Source organism: Pseudophryne corroboree, chromosome 6 (genome assembly GCF_028390025.1).
Source record: "Pseudophryne corroboree isolate aPseCor3 chromosome 6, aPseCor3.hap2, whole genome shotgun sequence".
Lineage (NCBI taxonomy): Eukaryota > Metazoa > Chordata > Amphibia > Anura > Myobatrachidae > Pseudophryne > Pseudophryne corroboree.
Genome location: NC_086449.1, coordinates 446,302,261 through 446,328,741, shown reverse-complemented (window position 1 = coordinate 446,328,741; position 26,481 = coordinate 446,302,261). Strand labels below are relative to the sequence as shown.

At 43.8% G+C, this 26,481-nt stretch overlaps 1 protein-coding gene across 3 annotated transcripts in view; it reads right to left on the bottom strand.

Moving 5' to 3' along the window:
• TBC1D22A (TBC1 domain family member 22A) overlaps nt 1–26,481 on the bottom strand; it is a 1,169,061-nt gene that overhangs the window by 338,635 nt on the left and 803,945 nt on the right. For all 3 annotated transcript variants that reach the window (XM_063927120.1, XM_063927118.1, XM_063927119.1), the window contains one exon: nt 2,870–2,997. In XM_063927120.1, coding sequence (XP_063783190.1) covers nt 2,870–2,997 — 128 coding nt within the window. The remainder of the gene's footprint in view (nt 1–2,869; nt 2,998–26,481) is intronic.

Sequence of the window (26,481 nt, the reverse complement as noted above, 5' to 3'; positions counted from 1 at the left end):
CTTATCCGACCACTGCCTTGTCCATCGTCTCCCCAAATACACACAGAAGCTGAAAGCGGCCAAGCCAGTTGTCAAATCGGTCAAGAAATGGACCGATGAGGCTAAGATGAAGCTTCAGGCCTGCTTTGACTGCACGGACTGGGAGGTCTTTACAGCTGCGACATCCGATCTGAATGACCTAACCGACACCACAACATCCTACATCAGATTCTGCGAGGACATGTGTGTACCTACCAAAACTTACCGAACCTACAACAACAACAAGCTATGGTTCAACGCCCAGCTGAGGCAACTTCACCGTGCCAAAGAGAAGGCCTATAGCAGCAAAGATAGAGCACTACACAACTGCGCTAGGAACTCCCTAACAAAAGGAATCAGACAGGCGAAAAAGCAGTTCTCGGACAAGCTGGCAAAATATCTCTCAACTAAGGACCATGCATCTGTATGGAAAGGTATTCAGGCCATCACCAACTACAAGACTCCCCCTAAGCACGCCACCATGAACCGGAAGCTAACAAACGAGCTGAACCTCTTCTACTGCAGGTTCGATAGAGACGCTCCCTGCGAACCATACCAACTCCTCCCCACATCCCTCACCTCTGATCACCAACCCCAAGCACTACAGTTTGCCCATGAGGAGGTGGAGTAGATGTTCAAGAGGGTCAATCCAAGGAAGGCACCCGGTCCTGAAGGAGTATCCCCATCTGTCCTGAGGGCATGCGCTGGTCAGCTAGCCCCCATATACTCCAAAATATTTAATGAATCACTAAAAACATGCAAGTTCCCTCCTGATTCAAAATCTCGACAAGTGTTCCGATCCCCAAGAAACCTAATATCACAAGCCTGAATGACTACAGACCGATTGCACTGACATCTGTGGTCATGAAAGTGTTCAAGCACCTGGTCCTGAACCACCTTAAATCCGTGACTAGCCCCCAATGCCTACCGAGCAAATTGTTGCATTGAGGATGCTTTCTACCTGGGCCTGCACCACATCCTGCAGCATCTGGACATGCCTGGAACCTACGCAAGGATCCTGTTTGAAGACTTCAGCTCGGCCTTCAATATAATCAACCCCAGCATTATCTACCACAAACTAATCCGCCAAGGGGTCTCGGAAGCAATCTGTTCCTGGATTGTGGACTTTCTGACCGACAGAACACAGGTAGTCAAAGTGGGGGGATTCACCTCCCAAGCTCGGTCCATCAGTACTGGGGCACCCCAGGGCTGTGTCCTCTCACCCCTGCTCTTCTCCCTGTAAACTAATGACTGTTTCCTCTGAGTCCCAGTCAGTTAAAATCATCAAATTCGTCTAAGACACCACCATCATTGGCCTCATAAAAGAAGGGGACGAATCAGACTACAAACAGGAAGTGGATCGGTTGGCCCGGTGTTGCAGCTGTAACAACCTGGAGCTCAACCCATTTAAAACCGCTGAGATAGTAGTAGACTTTAGGAAGAAACCAGCTGAAACACCCCCACTAATCATAGCTGACAGTGCGTTGCCGCTAGTGACTCCTTCAAGTTCCTGAGGACTACTATCTCTAGAGACCTCAAGTGGGGACCAAATGCAAATGCCACCATCGGAAGGGCACAGCAGAGGCTGTTCTTCTTAAGGCAATGTAAGAAATTTAACATCCCACAGAATCTCCTTGTCCTCTTTCCTCCCCAATTGTAGAATCTGTCCTGTGCTCCACGATTATCATCTGCTATTGCTCCGCTAGCGAGAGAGACAAAAGCAGACTCAAAAGAGTGGTAAGGTCCGCTGAGAAGATCATCGGAGTTGACCTCCTGCCTGTCCATGACCTGTACCGGTCTAGAGCCAAAAAACGGGTGACTAGGATAGCCAATGATCCGCCGCACCGAGGCTATGGCGAGCTCAACCTGCTGCCATCTGGGAAAAGATATAGGGCTATTCCCACCAGAACCAATAGAAGCCTCAAAAGCTTCTTTCCACAAGCAGTCCACCTGCTGAACTCCAGACAAATCGCTGGGCGGACTGACTGTCCAGTCACTCTACTCTGATCTTGTGATTGGAACGAACACCGTGTACTTTTACTTAATCTGTATACTGCAATTATTCCCCCCTCTTGTCTATGTGTTCACCCCTGGCTGCTGCACTGTAAACCGAAAACAAATTTCTAGTATACGCAAATGTACCTGGCCAATAAAGCTGATTCTGATCTAAGTGGATTTACACCACCAAATATGATACCCCTTTATTACTCAGGGTGTGACATTTTGGTGAAGCGATCAAATTATGAATACACCAGATGGCGCTATTCTCACCTTTATTACACAAACACACACACACACACACACATATATATATATATATATATATATATATACACACACACACATTGTAGGCAAGCAAGTGTATAATCTAAAAATAGAAATTTACATGTTTTACTTTTTCTTCCTGTAGGAACAAGAAAATACATATTTCTTTCTCATACCTGAATGTTTTCTGAAACATTGTCCTAATTACCATTTTCATAGTTTGCCATATGAATAAGGAAGATAAAAGTGCAAGAAAAGAATGTGTTTGTTTTTTAAGTAAAAATTTCAGGAACAAATGGCCAGCATGTCTTACTTATAAAGAATATGATCCTTTTACTTTAATAATGTTATACTATGTGATCCTGTAGAGAAAATAATTAGCAAATTGATGTCTCTGACTTAAGACATAGCACATATAGTTTATAATTGTGTATGATATATTTACATATAAATTATACTTTGAGATGATAATGAAATTCACAGACTTTATTTCAACTGTGCAGCAACAATATTATGGAAAACTGCCGAGCAGGTGTCTATGCACCTGAAAGCAAATGCGAGTGGGTAACCTGCTGTGTGGACTCACCTGGTACGTATCCCACAGCCTGATAGTGCACCGCAGGGGAACCTCTCTCATCAGAAGATTATTCATCCAACGGAAAGCAAATTGCAGGTATTCAACCTCATAATGATGTAAGTGCCTGTGTACTTGTTCTAAAAGCAAGAATAAAACCACTTGTTACATCTCACAGTGCTTTATATTATAAACTAATAAAATAAACAAACATAAATAGGCAATTTCATTGAAATATATACTGTATATATATATATATATATATATATATATATTATATATATAACCCTAATCTTATAACCTATTAACTCACCATCTACATTTTGTTTGTGGTGGTAGAATGTTTTTTGGAACATCAGAGACAATGAGTAGCACTTGTAGTTAATTAAAGACAATTTACTTGTTTTTGTATAGAAACATATATATATATATATATATATATATATATATATATATATTTTTTTTTTTTTATATGGACGCCAGGTAAAACACAAACAAACACAAACAGCTAATTAGTACCCTAAAAGAACATAATGTACAGAGATACTAAGGATGGCGATTTGGCATCCAGGAACTTAGGGAGCTTTTATATCTCTCCGTTATACATAGAAATATTAATCTTGCCGCTGTACGTTACAAGCTGTTCGTGCTAATTAGTACACTAATAGAACATACTGTATAGAGATACTAAGGATGGTGATTTGGCATCCAGGAACTTAGGGAGAAGCTTTTATATCTCTCCGTTATACATAGAACTATTAATCTTGCCGCTGTACGTTACAAGCTGTTCGTGCTAATTAGTACACTAATAGAACATACTGTATAGAGATACTAAGGACAGTGATTTGGCATCCAGGAACTTAGGGAGGAGCTTTTATCTCTCTCCGTTATACTTAGATAATCTGTGTTGTGAGAATCAGTGTTGTAGGTTACAAGCTGTTTGTGCTAATTCGTACACTAATAGAATATACTGTACAGAGATACTAAGGACAGTGATTTGGCATCCAGGAACTTAGGGAGGAGCATTCATCTCTCTCCATTGTAATCTTTCTAACGCCGACGATCTACAGTACTGTGTTGCTCGAACAGTTAGTTGCGTCAGAATACACTAATTTATATTTACTGGTATTACTGCTGTGTATTTTAGATAGCGAATGAGTCGCTCCTGCAGATTTACCCCGATTTGTGTGAAACCTGTGTGCACCCTTCCATTGAATGGATTACAATGGATTACACAGAAAAAATAATAATAATAAAGTGAATGTCACGGGAACACACACGCACAAAAAAAGTTGGCACTTTGGGAATCGAACTCGGGACTCTCAGCGTGGCAGGCGGGAGCCTTCATCGCTAGTCCACAACACTGCATGGAAGATTCACAAGTTCATGTGTAAAAGTACTGCAAAGAGTGATTCCTTCCCATTGGTGTTGGTTTATGCCTTAGGGGACTCGGACACTCATACTGTATTTCAAAAGCACAGTGTTATCCACTGCCTCCCCCTATCCCCAATGCCCTTTCCCCCTGGGAGCCTGCACAGTTCATGCAGTAGACAGGTCAGGTTACAAGACATGTGCAACAGTATACTGTGTATGAAAATCACATAGAGAACTGCAGTCACACTGATACTGTAGATGTGTTAATGAGAAGGGATCACTGCTACTGTACCATTAATTATTGCATGCTGAGTATCTAGTCGCGCCTCAACGCGCCTGTCTGTGATTAAACTCAGCAACCTAAGCTATCGCCTAGGCATGACTAAACCTCTGTCTAGGCGCATAAAGAGCCAAGATAACGGAGGACCCATCTGTATGTATGTATGTATGTATATATATATATATATATATATATATATATATATATATAATACTTATGCAGCAGTTTATGATAATATTATTCAAGAGTGAAAGGAAATAGGCACTCTAATTAGGAACTACACAAGGCTTAAGCAAGAGCAGTTACAAACATTTCTCAGCACTTTTAACATTTGTAGTAATATTTTCCTACTCTTAAGTGCCATCTTCTTTCCTTGGGGATAAATAATGCTTACCAAAAGCTAAAAAAGACTATTTATTCCTGTACAAATGTATAAACAAGACTGCTATTGGTTATTGTGCTTTCATGTTATATATGCTAATATGCTTAATTAATATGCAAAACAGTTGCATTAACAAAAGTGTACAGTATATACAATATATGTATGTTAGTAAAGCTTAAGAGTCAATGAACACTTGGTGCCCACCTTTACCTAAAGTTGGGATCCTACTTGCACCACAACTAAAGACACTTAATATATGAGTTCTCTGAATTCTGTTTAGTACAGCTCTACTAAATGAAAACTAGAAACACAGGAACATCCTGAGGAAGGTGTGGTGTGATTCTAAATTACAGCAGGCTGCTTCAAGTAAATTTGCTACATGTGGTAGGTTTTAATAAAGGGGATATGAGTGGTGTTATCCAAAAGTAGACAACATAGTTACAAATGAGACAAAGGTGTATTCCACACCAGTAACTATTTTCAAATAAATGTTACCCACTGTGAACTGCACTCACATTTTGCCTTCTCATTAAGTGTGTAAGTAGCATTGGTAAGTATAGTCTGACTGCATACCTGTTGATTCAGTTGGTAAAATAACTAGTTTTAGGGAAGAACATAAAAACCTTAGATAAAAAAGCTAATTCCTGAACCAAGTGTACTTTCAAAATCAATGGTACATCAATGACTGAAATGTTGGAGACCAGGGCCATCAAGGTTAGTGTGGCTTTTAACGTGACCCAGGGCACAATGCTGTCCTGGTCATGATGTTATCAATGTAAAACTGAAGTGCTATGAGCTACCTGGCACAATGAATGATTATCTGCCCAGTTGTGGGAGCTTTGCTCATATGACTGTCAGCCATTGTGCCCTTGACTTGTGATTGTCAGCTGCGTCTGGGAGTCTATACTGAACTGCAGCTGCTCTCTATAGAAAAAGGGCTACTTCATCACCCTTATGTGTGTATACCATATGAAAGTACAAATGTCATGCACATTCTCCACTAAGTTATGCTAACCAGTTGCAGTAGAACTCTGGGCCTGATTCACAGATTTATGTTAGTGGCATCAACAGTGCGTCTTTGTACGCATGAGTTGTCCTATCTAAAAAGATGCCTCCTGTGATCTGATCGGATCCTCTGTGTGAACATCGGACATCTAAGCAACCCTCAAGTTATTCAGGATGTCCAGCAAAAACAAGCTACCGGGGCCAGTGAAGGTGCGTCCGCCAATGGATTATCCATGCTCATACAATGAGGTCAACACAACAACATTTTCTAGAATGCTGCCAATTACTGCCCACAAATACTAGCTGCGTGTCATTCATGCTGCAGCATTTGGGGCATGCAATTGATGTGTAAGGACAGGATCTTCACATGTGCAGTCCTGGACAGTTCATTAAAACATCTGAGTTTTGTGTACACATCAGATTTAAATTAATCTCTGATTTGTAGTTCCAGACATATAAAAAAGCCTGGAGTTGATTGCCTTGGGATCGGAGACTTGTAAATAGGATTTTAATACCTACCGGTAAATCCTTTTCTCTTAGTGCGTAGAGGATGCTGGGGACACTTCAAGAACCATGGGGGTATATACGGGATCCACAGGAGACATGGGCACTTTAAGACTTTCAAAGGGGTGTGAACTGGCTCCTCCCTCTATGCCCCTCCTCCAGACTCCAGTTATAGGAACTGTGCCAGGGAGACGTACATTTCGAGGAAGAGGATTTATTGTTAAACTAAGGTGAGATACATACCAGCTCACACCTGAAGCACGCCGTACAACATGGCATTCAACAACGCAAATCAACGGCATGAACCACATCAGCCTGTTGCTGACTATAACCGTAACACAATATGTGTGTAACCATAACTAATAACTGCAGATACAGTACACACTGGGACGGGCGACAAGCATCCTCTATGGACTAAGAGAAAATGATTTACCAGTAGGTATTAAAATCCTATTTTCTCATACGTCCTAGAGGATGCTGGGGACACTTCAAGAACCTAAGGGTTTATACCAATGCTCTAGAACGGGCGGGAGAGTGCGGACGACTCTGCAGCACCGATTGACCAAACATGAGGTCCTCATCAGCCAGGGTATCAAACTTGTAGAACTTCGCAAAGGTGTTTGAACCCGACCAAGTAGCCGCTCGGCAAAGTTGTAAAGCCGAAACCCCTCGGGCAGCCGTCCAGGATGAGCCCACCCTTCTGGTAGAATGGGCCTTCACCGATTTCGGTAACGGCAATCCAGCCGTAGAATGAGCCTGCTGAATCGTATGACAGATCCAGCGCGCAATAGTCTGCTTGGAAGTAGGAGCCCCAATTTTATTGTGAGCATACAGGACAAACAGAGCCTCTGTTTTCCTAAACGGAGCAGTTCTGGCAACATAACTTTTTAAAGCTCTTACTACATTGAGAAGCTTTGATTCCAGCAAGGCGTCAGTAGCCACTGGTACCACAATAGGCTGGCTCAAGTGGAACGATGAAACCATGTTCAGCAGAAACTGCTGACGAGTCCTCAATTCTGCTCTATCTTCATGGAAGATCAAATAAGGGCTCTTGTGAGACAAGGCCACTAATTCAGACACCCGCCTTGCGGATGCCAAGGCCAACAGCATGACCACTTTCCACGTAAGGAATTTCAACTCTACCTCCTGTAAAGGTTCAAACCAATGAGATTGAAGGAACTGCAACACCACGTTAAGATCCCATGGTGCCACAGGGGGCACAAAGGGATGTTGGATGTGCAATACACCTTTCACAAAGGTCTGAACTTCTGGAAAGGAGGCCAACTGTTTTTGGAAGAAAACTGATAAAGCCGAAATTTGAACTTTAATTGAGCCTAACTTTAGGCCCGCATCCACGCCGGCTTGTAGAAAATGGAGAAAACGTCCTAACTGAAATTCTTCCATAGGAGCTTTCTGGGATTCACACCAAGACACGTATTTTCTCCAAGTACGGTGGTAATGTCTAGACGTTACTCCTTTCCTGGCCTGAATAAGAGTGGGGATGACTTCCTTGGAAATACCCTTTCGGGCTAGGATCCAGCGTTCAACCTCCAAGCCGTCAAACGAAGTCGCGGTAAGTCTTGGAACACACACGGCCCCTGTCCTAATACATTCTCCCTCAGAGGAAGAGGCCAGGGATCTCCTTTGAGTAATTCCTGAAGATCTGGATACCAAGCCCTCCTTGGCCAATCTGGAACAACGAGGATCACTTGAACCTTTGTTCTTCTTATGATCTTTATCACTTTTGGAATGAGTGGATGCGGAGGAAACACGTACACCGACCGAAACACCCACGGTGTCACTAGGGAATCCACTGCTATTGCTTGAGGGTCTCTCGACCTGGAACAATATCTCTGAAGTTTCTTGTTGAGGCGAGACGCCATCTTGTCTATTTCAGGAATTCCCCAAAGACTTGTCACTCTTGCAAAGACCTCTCGATGAAGACCCCACTCTCCTGGATGGAGATCGTGTCTGCTGAGGAAGTCTGCTTCCCAGTTGTCCACTTCCGGAATGAAGATCGCGGACAAAGCACTTGTATGTCTTTCTGCCAAACGGAGCACCTTTGTGGCCTCTGCTATTGCTGCTCTGCTCCTTGTTCCGCCCTGACGTATTATGTACGCCACTGCTGTTATGTTGTCCGACTGAATCAAGACGGGCCGATTGCGCGGAATATGTACCGCTTGCAGAAGGCCATTGTGGATGGTCCTCAACTCCAGGATGTTTATGTGTAGTCATTTTTCCTGGCCGGACCATTTTCCCTGGAAGCTGCGTGACTGCTCCCCAGCCTCGGAGACTCGCATCCGTGGTCACTACGATCCAGTCCTGGACCCCGAACCTGCATCCCTCTAGGAGGTGAGAGCTGAGTAGCCACCACAGGAGTGAGATCCTGGTCTTGGAGGACAGGGTTATCCTTCGGTGCATGTGCAGATGGGACCCGGACCACTTGTCCAATAGGTCCCACTGAAAAACTCTGGCATGGAATCTGCCAAACTGAATGGCCTTGTAGACCGCCACCATCTTCCCCAGCAACAGAGTGTATTAATGGATCGATACTCTTGCCGGTTCCAGAATTTGTTTGACCAGGTTCTGAATTTCCAGAACCTTTTCCACCAGAAGAAAAACTCTCTGTAATTCTGTGTCCAGAATCATTCCCAAAAACGACAGCCGTGTCGTCGGAACCAACTGCGATTTTGGCAAGTTTAGGAGCCAACCATGTTGCTGCAGAATTGTCAGGGAGAGAGTAATGTTCTGCAGCAATTGGTCCCTGGATCTCACTTTTATCAGGAGATCGTCCAAGTACGGGATAATTGTGACTCCTCGTTTGCGCAGGAGAACCATCATTTTGGCAATTACTTTGGTGAAAACCCTCGGAGCCGTGGATAGATCAAACGGCAACATCTGAAATTGGTAATGACAATCCTGAACTGCAAACCTCAGGTAAGCCTGATGTGGAGGATAAATGGGAACATATAAGTAGGCATCCTTTATGTCTACCGACACCATAAAATCCCCCTCCTCCAGACTGGAGATCACAGCTCGGAGAGATTCCATCTTGAATTTGAATTTTTTCAGTAGAAATTGAGGGATTTGAGGTTCAGGATTGGTCTGACCGAGCCGTCCGGCTTCGGGACCACGAACATGCTCGAATAAAAGCCTTCTCCCTGTTGTGACGGGGGAACCCTGACAATAACTTGATTTCAACAATTTTTATATTGCGGCGCATACCACTTCCCTGTCTGGAAGAGAAGCTTGTAAGGCTGATTTGAAAAATCGGGGAGGGGGGAAGTCTTGAAACTCCAGTTTGTACCCTTGGGACACTATTTCTAAAACCCATGGGTCCAGGCCCGAACGAGCCCAGAACTGACTGAAGAGCCTGAGACGTGCCCCCACCGGTGTGGACTCCCGCAGAGGAGCCCCAGCGTCATGCGGTGAACTTGGCAGAAGCCGGGGAGGACTTCTGCTCCTGGGAACCGGACACGGACGGTGATCACTTACCCTTTTCTCTAGTAGTAAGGAAGGAAGACCCTCTGCCTTTTCAATATTTATAGGGCTGTAAGGACTGCATCTTAAAGTGGTGTGCTTTCTTTTTTGGTGCAGTCACATAAAGTAAAAATGATGACTTACCCGCGGTAGCCATAGATACCAACTCAGTGAGGCCGTCACCAAACAATATGCCACCTTTATACGGTAGAGACTCCATAGCTTTCTTAGAGTCAGCATCAGCATCCCATTGATGAATCCACAATGCTCTCCTAGCTGAGACTGCCATGGCATTGGCCCTTGATCCCAAGAGGCCAATATATCTTGCAGTTTCCTTTAGGTAGACTGCAGCGTCCCTGATATGACCTAGTGTCAGAAAAATGCTATCCCTATCCAGGGTATCCAATTCAGATGACAAGTTATCTGCCCATTTTTCAATAGCACTACTCACCCACGCCGATGCAATGGCTGGTCTGAGCAGCGTACCCGTGGAAATATAAATGGATTTCAATGTATTTTCCTGCCTACAATCCGCAGGATCCTTCAGGGCTGCCGTGTCAGGGGACGGAAGAGCCACCTTTTTGGACAGCCATGATAAAGCTTTGTCCACAATGGGGGGTGACTCCCATATTTCCCTATCCCCAGAGGGAAACAGATACACCACTACAATCCTTTTGGGACTCTGAAACTTTTTGTCAGGATTTTCCCAAACCTTTTCACAAAGCGCGTTCAGTTCATGAAAGGGATGAAATGTTACCTCAGGTTTCTTCCCTTTATACATACAGACCCTAGTATCAGGAACAGTAGGGTCCTCAGGGATATGTAATACATCTTTTATAGCCACAATCATCTACTGAATGCTCTTTGCCAGTTTTGGATCTAATCTGGCATCACTATAGTCGACACTTGAGTCAGTGTCCGTGTCGGTATCCGTGTCTGCCAGCTAGGCAAATTAACATTTTTGTGACCTTGAAGGGGTCTGGGCTTCAAACAACACATCCTCTATGGATTTCTTCCAAGCCTGGTTCTGAGACTCAGATTTATCCAATCTTTTATTAATCAGAGCCACATCTGCATTCAAAGCACTCAAAACATTCACCCAATCCGGTGTCGGCGGTGCCGACAGGGTCACTCCCACAACCTTTTGTGTCCCTAACAGTCTCCTCCTGGGAAGAGCACTCCGCCTCAGACATGCCGACACACGTGCACCCACCTCACGCAGATACACTGGGCCTACAGGGGACAGACCTACAATAAAGCCAGTCAGAGAGACACAGAGGGAGAGATATAGCCAGCCCACACCCCAGCGCCCAAAACCTGGTCTGGACACTACAGACAATGTCCCAGACCTGCAGCGCTTTTATAACTTAATATAATGCACCAAAATCGCTGATCCCCCCCCCCCCCCATTCTCCACCCTGTTACTTGTTACAGCAGTGTGAGGAAGGACCAGCGTCTCTGCAGCCATGTGAAGAGAAATGACGCCAGGCTGTGTGCTGTGAGGGCTAAGCCCCGCCTCCGTACTGGCGCACTTCAGACCCGCTCATTTTTAAAATTTTTACACTGGCGGGGGTCCGTACAGTGCCCAGGCACTATGTCCGCTGTTGCCAGATACAGATATGAGGTGTATATGCTGCCCAGGGTGCCCCCCCCCCGCGCCCTGCACCCTGCAGTGCTGTTGTGTGTGGGAGCAGGGCACACAGCGCGGCCGCTGTGCGGTACCTCAAAGCCGTCACTGAAGTCTTCTGATCTTCTTCTACTCACCTGTCTTCTGACTTCTGGCTCTGCAAGGGGGGTGACGACGGGCTCTGGGAATGAACCCCTAGGCGTACCTAGTGTTCCAAACCCTCCTGTAGCCAAAGAAGCAGAGCCTTTAACTCACAGAAGTAGGTCTGACTTCTCTCCCCTAAGTCCCACGAAGCAGGGAGACTGTTGCCAGCAGTGCTCCCTGAAAATAAAAAAACTAACAAAGTCTTTTCCGAGAAACTCAGTAGAGTTCCTCGGTGTGCATCTAGTCTGCCTGGGCACAGATTCTAAACTGGAGTCTGGAGGAGGGGCATAGAGGGAGGAGCCAGTTCACACCCCTTTGAAAGTCTTAAAGTGCCCATGTCTCCTGTGGATCCTGTCTATACCCCCATGGCTCTTGAAGTGTCCCCAGCATCCTCTAGGACGTATGTGAAAATATGATTTCTTACTGGTGCTCTCGCCACTTAGACAATTGTAGGGTGTTGTTTGTGCATATATTAAATTTATGAACTCATGAATTAAAAGACTGTCCAAAAATGACTTTGGCATTTCCAGTTTATCTATCCTAAAATGTCCACACATTCCAGGCTCCCACCCACTTACCACTAAAGGCCCCCACAAGCATTAAGACTCACTTGGCACATAATTCCTCACATTCTCTAATATTCCCAATCAGACCTCCACATTTGCACCCCAAATGGCACTTAAACACCTCATCCACTCCTTCTAATATGTTAGAGACCTATAGAACTTCTTACCAGACCTCACCAAATGCACACACTCACTAGTTAAACTAGTAACTTTCAATAATAATACATTTAATCTGGTGAAAAACACCCACAGAAGAGAACATAGTGGAGAACACACTACAGTATATTACCCTCTGCTCCAATTGGTTGTGCTTTGTGACCTCCATCTTCTAGGCATGTTTTGCTTTACATGAAGTCAAAGCAAATAGCTTATCTGTTGCCTTATGCAGTTAAGACCCAATATTTAGAGAAGTGAAAACAAGGTCAGAAGGGTTCACATTTGTAGGTGACTTTATCAGATGCATACACATTATTTAGAACACAAATAAGTAAAAATGGACAATGACAAACAGTAATTCAAAATATAGAAGGACATATTTGCTGTGTAATGAGTGTTTATTAAAGCAGTAACATTATATTATATTTTGTAATACTACACATTATATTTCGGGGTAACTTTGATTAAATAACAGCAGAACCTAAATTCATTTTTTTTTAATCATTAGCTTTTTAATTGTTACAATTTCATGGTTTCTTCAGAGGGGTAAAGCACTCTAACACCTTCCACTTAACTATTTAGTAATGCAAGTTTCTTATAAACCACATATAGATATGCATTGTCAATGCGCCCTGCAGTCTACTCTATACCTTCCTATGTTTCACTGGGAAAGAAAAATAATTGTCTTGATTTATGACTACCTTCTACTTAATTATTTGCAAGCTATATCCTCCAATATGACTTTCTTTGTAAAATAAATACTGGTGTCATAGCAAGTAGAAGTCTCTTAGGTACTCTTTAATGTTAATTATGTCTCCCTCTCAAAATCTCTATCTTAGTTAGTGTATTCCAAAGTACTGTACTTGAATTACTCTTACACTCAGTGTGACAAATCATTCTTCCTTTGCCTGCTCTGTCATGAGCAGTATGTCCTTCATGAAGCAAGATAACCAAAGCTCAAAGCACAGTTCAAAATACCTGCAGAGTACACACTACTAATTTACTTAACAAGGAATGTTTTCCAGATACGAGGACAGAATTATCATTTGGAGAAAATCCTTGCCAGCAAAAATAGGTGTCTTTCACATCGCCCTACACTGTATATGAAGAAAAAAAAAATGTTTCTGTGACTAAATGGAGATTTACAAAAATAGGATTTTGAATACCTACCGGTAAATCCTTTTCTATGAGTCCGTAGAGGATGTTGGGCTGCTCAAAGAACCATGGGGTATAGACGGGATCCGCAGGAGACATGGGCACTTTAAGACTTTCAAAAGGGGCGTGACCTGGCTCCTCCCTCTATATCCCCCACCAGACTCAGTTTGGAACTGTGCCCGGCGAGACGGACATTTCGAGGAAAGGAATTAACAACAAAGGTGAGCACAACAACAGCTCACGCCATAAGCATGCCGTACAACATGGCAGATAACTGAACACATGTCAATGGACATGAACCAGATTCAGCAAGAAGCTGGAAAAAAAAAACCAACCATAACACCAACTGTGTTTAATCAAAACTACACTGCAGAAACAGTACGCACGGGGACGGGCGCCCAACATCCTCTACAGACTCATAGAAAAGGATTTACCGGTAGGTATTCAAAATCCTATTTTCTATTTCGTCCTAGAGGATGTTGGGTTGCTCAAAGAACCATGGGGATTATACCAAAGCTCTAAAAACAGGCGGGAGAGTGCGGACGACTCTGCAGCACCGATAGACCAAAACTAAGGTCTTCATCGGCCAAGGTATCAAACTTGTAAACTTAGCAATCGTGTTTGACCCCGACCAAGTAGCAGCTCGGCAAAGTTGCAATGCGGAGACACCCCGGGCAGCCGCCCAGGAGGAGCCCACCTTCCTAGTGGAATGGGCATTCACCGATTTCGGTAACGGCAAGCCTGCCGCGGAATGAGCCTGCTGAATTGTTTGACAAATCCAGCGTGCAATGGTCTGCTTGGAAACAGGACATCCAATCTTATTGGGAGCGTATAAAATAAACAGAGACTCTGTTTTCCGCAATGGAGCCGTTCTGGCTACATAGATTTTCAAGGCTCTGCCCACATCCAGAGACTTATCCGCAGCCAAAGCGCCAGTAGCCACTGGCACCACAATAGGTTGGTTAATATGAAAAGAGGAAACCACCTTTGGCAGAAATTGTTGCCGAGTTCTTAACTCAGCACGATCTTCATGGAAGATCAAATAAGGGCTCTTGTGAGACCAGGCCGCCAACTCTGACACCCGCCTAGCGGATGCCAATGCCAATAAAATGACAACCTTCCAAGTGAGGGATTTCAACTCCACTTTACGTAAAGGTTCAAACCGATGTGACTGCAGTAATGATAACACCACGTTAAGGTCCCAAGGCGCCACAGGGGGCACAAAAGGAGGTTGGATATGCAACACCCCTTTCACAAAGGTCTGCACCTCAGGAAGTGAGGCCAGTTGTTTCTGAAAGAAAATGGACAAAGCAGAAATCTGTACTTTAATGGAGCCCAATTTAAGGCCCTCATCCACACCATTTTGTAGAAAATGGAGAAAACGGCCAAGGTCAAATTTCTTCACATGAGCTTTCTTGGACTCGCACCAGGAAATATATTTCCTCCAAATACGGTGATAGTGATTCGACGTCACACCCTTCCTGGCCAGGATAAGAGTAGGTATGACTTCACTGGGAATACCCTTTTGGGCTAAAATCTGGCGTTCAACCGCCATGCCGTCAAACGTAGCCGCTGTAAGTCTTGATAGACGAACGGCCCCTGCTGCAGCAGGTCCTCGCGCAGAGGAAGAGGCCAGGGAACGTTGACCAGTAACGGCAGAAGATCTGGGTACCAAGTTCTCCTTGGCCAGTCCGTGACCACAAGGATCGCCGGAATGCTTGTCCTTTTTAGAAGCCTCAGCACCTTTGGGATGAGAGGAACCGGAGGGAACACATACCCTTAGGGGAACACCCAGGGTGTTGTCAGTGCATCCACAGCGTCCGCCTGAGGGTCCCTGGACCAAGAACAGTACCTCAGAAGTTTCTTGTTGAGGTGAGACGCCATCATATCTATATGGGGAACCCCCCATCGCTTTGACAGCAGCGTGAAGACCTCCGGATGGAGGCTCCACTCTCCTGGATTTAGGTCTTGTCTGCTGAGGAAGTCCGCTTCCCAGTTGTCTACTCCCGGAATGAATATTGCCGACAGAGCGCTTGTATGCCTCTCCGCCCAGCGAAGAATCTTTGTGGCTTCTGCCATTGCCGCTCTGCTTCTTGTGCCACCTTGGCGGTTTATGTAAGCTACTGCCGTGACATTGTCCGATTGAATCAGAACCGGCAGGTCTCGAAGAAGATGTTCCGCTTGTAGAAGGCCGTTGTAAATGGCCCTCAGTTCCAGAACGTTGATGTGAAGATGAGTTTCTGGACTTGACCATCTTCCCTGGAAAGTCACCCCCCGAGTGACTGCCCCCCAACCTCGGAGACTTGTATCCGTGGTCACTAAGATCCAGTCCAGGATCCCGAACCGACGTCCTGCAAGGAGGTGAGAGCTGTTGAGCCACCACAGGAGGGAGATCCTGGTGTTGGGAGATAGAATTATCTTCTGGTGCATATGCAGGTGGGATCCGGACCACTTGTCCAACAGATCCCACTGAAACACTCTGGCATGGAACCTGCCGAATTGGAGGGCCTCGTATGCCGCAACCATCTTTCCCAGCAATTGAATGCATTGATGAATGGAAACAGTTTTCGGTTTCAATAAGAGTTTTAACAAACTCTGAATTTCCAGAGCTTTCTCCACAGGGAGAAAAACCTTCAGCTGGACCGTGTCTAGAATCATGCCCAAAAACGCCAAACGGGTTGTCGGGATCAACTGTGACTTTTGCAAGTTCAGGAGCCAGCCGTGCTGTTGCAGAACTGACATGGACAGTGCAATGTCCTGTAACAACTTGTCTTTAGACTTCACCTTTATCAGGAGATCGTCCAAGTACGGGATAATTGTAACTCCTTGCCTGCGCAGGAGAACCATCATTTCTACCATTACTTTGGTAAAAATCCTCGGAGCCATGGACAGACCAAACAGCAACGTCTGAAACTGGTAGTGTGTATCCTGGATAGCAAACCTCAGGAATCTTTGGTGAGGAGGATAAATGGGGACATGAAGGTAAGCGTCCTTTATGTCCAAGGAGATCATGAACTCTCCTTCCTCCAGACTGGAGATCACCGCTCTGAGAGACTCCATCTTGAATTTGAATTTCTCTAGGAATAAGTTGAGAGATTTCAGGTTGAGAATAGGTCTCACCGAGCCGTCCGGCTTCGGCACCACGAACAGGCTTGGAGATCACCGCTCTGAGAGACTCCATCTTGAATTTGAATTTCTCTAGGAATAAGTTGAGAGATTTCAGGTTGAGAATAGGTCTCACCGAGCCGTCCGGCTTCGGCACCACGAACAGGCTTGAATAAAAGCGCTGCCCCTGCTGATCTAGGGGTACCGGGATCACAACCTGATTTAGACACAATTTTTGTACTGCACCGCAGACTAGTTCCCTTTCCTGCAGTGAAGCTGGCAAGGCTGATTTGAAAAACCGGCGAGGGGGCACGTCTTGAAACTCCAGTGTGTACCCCTGGGATACAATCTTCAACACCCAAGGGTCTAGACCCGAGCGAACCCAGACCTGACTGAAAAACCTGAGACATGCCCCCACCTGAGCGGGTCCCTGTAATGAGGACCCGGCGTCATGCGGCGGGTTTAGGAGGAGCCGGGGAGGACCTCTGCTCCTGGACACCCGAGGAGGCGGGTGCCCTTTTTCCTCTACCTCTACCTCTGGTAGCCAGAAAGAAGTTGCCTCGGCCCCTTCTATACTTGTTGGGCCGAAAGGAATGCATTTGATAATTTGGCTGTTTCTTTTGCTGCGTAGGAACCGAGGGTAAGAAGGTAGATTTACCCGCGGTAGCTGCTGATACTAAATCAGCAAGGCCTTCACCAAAAAGTTATCCTCCCTTGAAGGGAAGGGATTCCATGTTCCTTTTGGAATCAGCGTCAGCATTCCACTGATGAGTCCAAAGCGCACGTCTAGCCGCAATGGACATAGCATTCGCCTTAGCACTAAGGAGGCCAGCGTCACGTACAGCCTCTTTTAAGTATGCAGCTGCATCTCTCATATAACCCAGCGTCACCTGGATGGAATCTCTATCTAGATTCTCCCAATCAGAAGATAAAGTATCTGCCCACTTTTCAATAGCACTACTGACCCACGCGGACGCAATAAGAGGCCTGAGTAACGTCCCTGTAGTAGTGAAAATAGCCTTCAGGGTAGCCTCCTGCTTACGGTCCGCCGGTTCCTTAAGAGTCGTCGACTGAGCTGCAGGGAGGGCTACCTGTTTTGACAAACGCGCCAGGGCTTTGTCTACAGTGGGGGGATTCTCCCACGGGTCCCTATCCGACTCGGGAAAAGGGTATGCCACGTTGATTCTTTTAGGAATCTGAGACATTTTATCAGGGTTATTCCTAATGCTATCAAATAGAGCGTTCAGTTCAAAACAAGGAGGAAAAGTAACCGAGCGCTTTTTCTCCTTGTAAATCAGGACCCTGGTTTCAGGTGTAATAGGGTCCTCATTAATATTCAAGATATCTTTAACAGCTACAATCATATACTGAATACTCTTAGCCAATCTTGGATCTAATCTGGAATCAGCATAATCAACATCGGCATCAGAGTCCGTGTCGGTACCTGTGTCAACTAATTGGTCAAAACTACGTTTGTGTGACCCTGCAGGGTCTTGCAACTGTAATAAAGCGTCCTCTACTGTTTTCTTCCACACCTGGGATTGAGACGCAAACTCATCAAACTTTTGATTTAATGATGTGACACTAGCATGCAAAGCATTCAAAGTATTTAACCAATCTGCAGTCGGCGGTGCCGACATGGCCACTCCCAAAACATTTGGTGTCCCCAACAAATCGTCCCCCGGAGAGGAATAATCAGCCTGCGACATGTCGACACCTGAGAAACAGCACACACACCAAGCAGTGAGGGAACACAAAGGGAAAAAGCCAGCTCACACCCCAATGCCAAATAAGCAGGTCTGTGAACACCAAAGATGTCCCAGAGCTGTCTGTGCTTGTTTTACCTAAATAAATATGCCCCTTCTTATGTCTGTTTAGCCCCCTGGTACTTGCTGTGAAGAGGAAGGCCCAGCGACTTCAGCTTGTGGAGGAGGAAATGGCGCCAGTGAGCTGTGAGGAAGAAGCTCCGCCCCCAACATGGCACGCTTCTTCCCGCCTTTATTATTTAATTACATGCCGGCGGGGGTTAGGGGTCAGTGCCAGGGCACTGTAGGATTAAGCCAGCCTTATATATGAGGTAATATATACTCCCCAGGGCGCACCCCCAGCACCCTGCACCCAGCGGTGTGTACTCAGCGGGAGCTCGGCGCGCACTGTGCACAGCCGCTGTGCGGTACCTCTACAATGCTGTCTTGAAAGATGAAGATAAGTCTTCTTTCTTCTTATACTCACCTGTCTTCTGACTTCTGGCTTGAAGAGGGGGGACGGCAAGCTGTGGGAGGGAGAATCCAGGAGAGCCCGGCGTTCGTCTCCCCTCAGGAGCTGAAGGCATCCTGTCAGCAGCAGCAGAGCCCTGGAACTCATCAGAAGTGGGTCTAGACTGCTCTCCCCTCTTGCCCACGAAGCAGGGAGTCTGTAGCCAGCAGATCTCCCCAAAATAAAAAAAAACCTAACATTAAGTATTTCAGAGAAACTCTAGGAGCTCCTCCTAGTGCCCTGTGTCTCGTCCGGGCACTTTTCTAAAACTGAGTCTGGTGGGGGATATAGAGGGATGAGCCAGGTCACGCCCCTTTTGAAAGTCTTAAAGTGCCCATGTCTCCTGCGGATCCAGTCTATACCCCATGATTCTTTGAGCAGCCCAACATCCTCTAGGACGAAATAGAAAAATATTATTATAAAATGTAATATAATAATTTAACTCCCCCCCCCCCCCTAAAATTAATTTGTTGAACTGAGAAAATTGGGTCTCTGAGTTCTACTACACGTACGCAAGTCAGAAAGGCAAACTGGCACATCTGCAGACATACACTTTGATGACGAAAGGAGGTACAAATGGAAACTGTCATTTTAATATTAATAAACTACAAAATTTGTAGGCTTAAAAATGAAAGCTTTAAATAAGTTCTAGTTGCACCTACATGAAGGTATTGTCCAAAAAGTTGTGTTATGGGCCCTACACACTGCGCGACCCGCCGCCGAGCTGCCCGACCGCAGATACGGCAGACGGGCGACCTGGCAGCGGGGGGGAGGTGAGGGGGGAGTGAAGTTTCTTCACTCCCCCATCACCTATGGACAATCTCGTCCATATTGGCCTGCATGCATAAGCGACGGGGCACCGATTAACGAGCCGTGCATCATTAATCGTTGGTGCCTACACACTGCACGATATGAACGAGTTCTCATTCATTAATGAACAAGAATGTTCATATCGTTCATTTTATCTGCCAGTGTGTAGGGCCCTTAAGACCAATATGAATTCTGTTCTTTAAAACAACAAAGTCTCATCTGAATGAACTGCAAATTGTGGATAATGTTTTCTTTATTATTTGAGTACAGCTGTCATAATGATTGCCATTACAGCCTCACATCACTAAGGTCATGATATCAATTCCTGGTTATAGCTGGTCCGGGTGGAGTATGCATGTTCCACCCATGTATGTGTGGGTTTCTACCAAATTCATCGGTGTCCTTTCACACTCCAAAAACAAAATGTTAATTTCCTGTTGACAAATAAATTAGCCTTAGTGTATCCATAACATAGAGACTATAGATTGTAAGCTCCACTGGGGCAAGGACTGATGTGAATGACTGAAACACTCTCAGTAAATTACTATGCAATGTGTGCACTATATAAATGACTGTTAATAAATATTTTGTCTAAGTGAATAACACAGGCCAATATGACTGATAAGCTTCCTCAAACTGTACCAGAAAAAAAGTAAACACAATTATTTGTTAAGGATTAATGTATTTAATTGGTACCTGTACCTTAGTCTCATAAAGGGATGCATTCAGCATTACAGCGGTCGGGATGCCGGCAGAATCGCAATACTACTCGGAATCCCAGCGCAGGAATACCGACATCCCACATGTAAGTATTGGGGCGGCACTAGATAGGGGGTTATGCACTAGACATATCCGCCACCACACCTTGAGTCTTAGCCCTAGCCGCCACCCCAACTATTTTAGCCCTAGCCGCCACCTTAGGCGGGTAAGGGTTAGGGTAGGGGTAAAATAATTACCCTTATTCCCTGTCAGCATTCCGATCTGTTGGGATGCTGGTGTCGGTAGTGTGATCGCCGGGATCGTATATCACACCCCTCATAAATGTTATCCAGTATGACATCAACAGTCATGACAAACAAATATAGTTCTACTAAAGAGGCTGAATTTTCTGCAATCAATAACCATTTTCATAACTTCTTTCAGACAAACTAAACTTATGTTTGAAATAAGTTTGTGTTAATTCTTAAGTAATTTGATTACAGAGGCCACGGTCTTACATAAATGAAAAGCTAACAGAGGGATTACTGAATATAATTTCTTTATTGATTTTTATTAAATGTGCAGTGTACAAAGGGTCTTACTCAAAGGGTGTTTATAAAGATATTATATAAAAATGTGAACAAGGAAAACAGAATTAATGCAAAGCATCCAACTGGAAATAACAAATTATGAATGTAGAGGCATTTTAGGACATATGTACAGCTGCCTGTAGGCAAGAAATTGAAACAATAGAAGTAATTGTAAAATGAACTAAAAATGTGAGTTTTCAATGATACTTGTTTAACAATATTTTCATTATTACTGCAGAACCCTACTGTGCTTTTTTATCTTTAAAATCATGATTTATTGAAATACATACTACTATAGTGTGACTGTAAGTAGTTTTTAGGTCAATTTATTAAAGCTATTCAACCAAACTACAGTATCTTCAAAAATGAACATGTTTTTGTAAAAATGAAGTTAATTCATATTTATTAAAGGCCAACCCGAGAATATTGGGGTGGCTCTCTGGTGAAATTATTTTTTTGTTAAATGGACAGTGGTCATTGTTCAGTATTGATAAATAGGCCCACAAGTCTCTCATTTTTCAGAATCCTACTGTATTTACTATTTAATATGAACTAAATAGTAAACTAGACCCCTTTGTTGGTTAATTGTCTTACGTTCAAGCATAGATGCAAAGTCAATGAAACCTCACTCAATTGCTGTCTGTAATAAACAAATCAAGTAACAACGTAGGTTAGGATGAACGAAAACTAAGATACTTTCTGTCTCAGGGCTGGAGGCTGAATATAGGTTCCTTTCTAAGGGCTGTAACACATGCGTCGGATTCTCCCGCATGGCAAAAAGCCACACAAACTTTGTCCGGCTTGTTGCCATCTGGGAGAAAACGGCAGAGTCTCTCACACAGGACGGCTTTGAGCCGTGTGTGATGCTGTGTGCATACGCATCATTAGACACGGCTTGGGAAAAAACAGTTGTGTGTGAAAGCTCCCCTTCACACACACGGTTTACTGGCTGCAAAGACGGCCCGGCGCCGGACCTTCCAGTGGATAGTTCCGGCTGCAACCCGGCAGCCGGGCCGGGACCGTGCCGTGTGTAAGGACACATTGCGCTCAATGTGTCTTTGCATCACGGCAGCGGTTAAAAGCCGGCCGGGTTTTTGCCGGGCGGCGCCAGCCGGGTAGTGTGTTTAAGCGCTAACTGGCTGCAAAAAAATAACTTCTCAAACACCTGGTCGTGGTTGGTGGGTCCATATTTTTGGCCAAAATTATGCCAAGCACCTCACATTTACCTTATATTATATTGCATTGAGATTATTATAATTATTCTGATTAACATTGTTTAGTATTTAGTGTGCACCTGCATTTTCTCTTTTTCTCTGTATGGAACTACAAGTCGCAGCATGGTAGTATCACTCATTATGTTTAGAATTAGGGTGTACAGTCCAAGCCCCCCTCCCCCTCAATATTTTCTTTATTGTGTACATGTGTAGGCAGAGACTCCATCAGTTTGGATTACCCCCCCCCCCCCCCACACACACACACACACACACACACACACACACACACACACACACACACACACACACACACACACCTCCCCTATCCAAGGGTGCTTTTAATTAGCATGGATCTCTGACATCTACAGACTGCATTTTGGAAAATACACTATGAAGGGTATGTCCACAATTTGTCAGTTTAGATATGACTTTAGCGCGTGGGGCCCCCTGTGTTGGTGTGTTTTGGCTGCTTTTGGAGCATCATATCAAATACACTTTTCTATTTGAAAAATGTTTTAATTTCTACATACACAAGTTCACTTTTACAGTGTTACTGGGAAATACAACTTAAATTTGCTGAACTGTATACTCATTTTTATGCTCTGCACTCCCTGTATACAGGGAAGGTGGGTGCTTTAGTCCATTCCAAATTTCAATCAATACCTGGAGACAGAAACAGCCATGTTAACTATTTGCTACATCTATGAATATAAGTGTTTCCAGCAACTGCATTAAGGATGAGAGTCTAAAAGCTGGGTACACACTAGCTGATATATTGGCCATTTATATTGTGGATGCATCAGCAGGTGTGTACCAGCTATATGTCTGTGAATTAAATAATTTACAGACATAACATAAGGTGTGCAGCACAGCCGATGGCCGATATATCTTCAGACATATTAGCACATCGTGGTTTGTGTACGGGCAGTCAGTCAACCACGCGTTCACTTGCTTCAGGGCCTCCAGTGACTGACATCACAACTGGGCAGGCACATGTTGTCTGACAGGTCATCCGGACCGCCAATCCGTTATCCTAGTGTGTACCCAACATTACAGAAGGATGAGCAGTTACAGAGACAGAAATGTGAGAGATAAAGTAGCATGTAAGTTGTTGTGTGTACTTACAAATTATGTATATTATGTTACAGAGCATACACAGAAAAAAAAAATCAGAATGCATGATTTAAGTAAGAGCATTGCTAACGTTATGACAGATGTCCTCATCTTTGGCACATTCTAATATTGAAACACGCAATTGTAACAGATTTTTACGGCTATTGCGCACCAATAATTGTCATTCTCTCTTTCCATCAACACTATGTTATTGCGACCTTCTACTGTATTTACAGCTTACGGTACAGATCGTCACCTTCCATTAATATATAAGATAAGAATAATTTCTTGTCACTATAGCATAAGCATGTATAGCGAAATTACATGCAGTTCTCGTATCATATACACCAGATAAAATATATCATATAAAATTTAGCAAAGTTGAGAATTCAAGCTAGCAATCACAGAAGGGAAACAACTATTCCTTAACCTAGTGGTACGACATCTTGAACACCTATAACGTCTCCCTGATGGCAGAAGGGAAAAAAACACATTACAGGGGTGACTCCTATCTTCAATCATTGTAATTGCCTTCGACAGACTCCTTGCAGTGAGTACATCAGCCAACCTAGGCAAGGATTGGCCAATGATCCTCTCTGCAGATTTGATTACTCTCTCCAGGACAACAAGATCAGAACACTTGGTATTACCATACCACACCGTGATCGCATAGGTCAGCAAGCTCTCAATCAATATACATAATATTAGGACAACACAGATAAAACATGTTAGCTTAGTATGTGCCAATGTCATTCAAATCAATATATATTTATATGTTTTAGTGTGTAGACAGTTCTGTAGCCTGTTACCTATGTATTGTCACAGAATTCCTAGTTGACTTGTGATATCCTTATTTCATAGTATGCTATTGCATTATACTATACATAATTGGAATAACAAATGCAAAATAAACATACATGATTACTTTGCCTGCCCCAGACTGTTTCAATTGGTAATTCTAGACATGCAACTATAAAAAAAAAGGCAACTTGTCTTTAAGTTATTATTCAAGTTCACAGGTGCAATGGTTTAATGGTAATATTTACCAATTATTGGGCTATAGACCGAGTAGATTGTAATGTCTTATCACCGCTGTATACAACAATCTGAAAATAAGTTTGTTTTTTTTCCCTATGGGGGCTGCAGCTGTTAGAAATGGAGAGACCACAGCATTCAGCAGATCCTTAATATTTGCACGTTAACCACCCCCACTCACATATAAGTTATAATGTGGGGGGAACAGTAACCAGTGTTTGATAGCTCTATACAAACATTAAATAAAATGTCGAGTACACAGCAGGTTTACTAGAATGGTGACAACTCAACATTATTGCATACCTCCCAACTGTCCCAATTTTGGCGCATGCGCACATCGTTCACTGGGAGAGAGGGACATGATGCATGTCAGCAGCTTACAGAGCACTAGGCATGCCCCCCACAGCGGCGGAAACGGGTGTGTGACCCACAATTGAAGCACTTCCTTGAGACCATGACCCTACCACAAGGTCACACCCCTATTTCGGGTGCATGCCTTTGGCGCACGTCTGTGTCCCTCCTCCCAACTTCCTAAAGTTGGGAGGTATGTTACTGGGTTTTAAACTTATTTCAGAAAAAAATTAAATAATTTTGAAAACTACAATTACATTTACTGTCAATAAAGCTACAGTTTTTACACAAATAATTCAAACATTCATATCTACAATTTGCATACTTTTCAAAACAAATAATTATATGCATTGAAAAACAAAGAACTAGTTTTGAATACGGTTAAGTTTAACTATTTGTACCATTAACCAACAGAAATTTTAACATTTTCAACACATTTCATGGATTTTATGTTCTTAAATACATAAATAAGATTTACACACATTAACACAGCTTTTATAAACCTGAAATAAAGGCACTTCAAAAGTTTAAATCGTCCATAGTAAAACCATGGTGAAACATGCTTGCTGATCTTTGCACAGTGTGCCAGTACAAACAAAGGTGCAGTTGTGATTAAAACATATTGGAAAAGTCCGAGCATTCCTGGGCAGTGAATGGGAGGTGGCTATTAATGCATGCACTTTGGTCTCTCTAATGGGCATATTGTGGCATTGTAAAAGTTTCTATTGGGCAACTGATGGAGGCATCTAAAAAGACACTGACATTATTACAGTGTCTATAAATGCTCAATGTGGGCATGTCAGTCCTTGCACATTCATAGGCACAGATGTACACACACAAAGGGCTTTGTAGCACCATATGCATAGTGTAACAGACTGCCAAAAGCTCTAGCAGTGTCTGTAACTGCGCCCAAAGCAGAATGTCACAATTCACACATTATAACACAGGGCCATAAAAGTCATCACACTCTTTGCCTTCTAATCTAGAGAAGTAGGTGGTATATAGGAGGGCTGTCTATTCTCTAAGGAGGCTGTAGAACTCCCCTAAATTCAGAAATATTTCAGAGGTTCTTTGCGAGTAAGCAAGCTTGCATGAAATGTAACTTATTAAGGCCAATATGTATGTACACTAAAGGGCGGTACACACGGAAATGTGTGCTTAATTTTTAAGCAATCTAGTTAGATTGCTTAGAAAGGAAGTAAAAATCGCTACATGTGTACCTCCCTTACGGGTGGCTCCAACATCAACATCACAGCAAGCAATACATAAAATAAAAGCATAAACAAAATTACAATGTATTCCAAATATTGAACATGTATAGAATGACAAAAAAGGCAATGTTCAAAAAGCACCCTGCATCAACTGTGCACAACTGTACACAGTTTTACAGAGACATGCATGGCAAACATGTAAGGGACAATGACCATCAAACTTTTGCTTCAACAAGATGTTTTGCGGGACAATATATTTATTAAAATTGGCTTAAGGTAAGAGGAATATGGATATTTACAGATGACCTCACTGCTTTGCAACAAAGTATTCAACCCTTTCCTTCAAGAAAATTGAATTGCAGTCTCCTTGACCCCTGAGACTCTGGAGATCAGAGGCTTTATCAACACAACTGCATCATTTGTAAGCTGCTCCTTTGCCGATACATTGGAGATGAAAATGTAAAACAGCACTCATGGTCAGTGTAAAGCCTGGCACAATTTACAATGCTTATGACTGCCGTTTTAAATTGTCACCTCCAAACCCACCGGGAAGTGGTGGCTTACAAA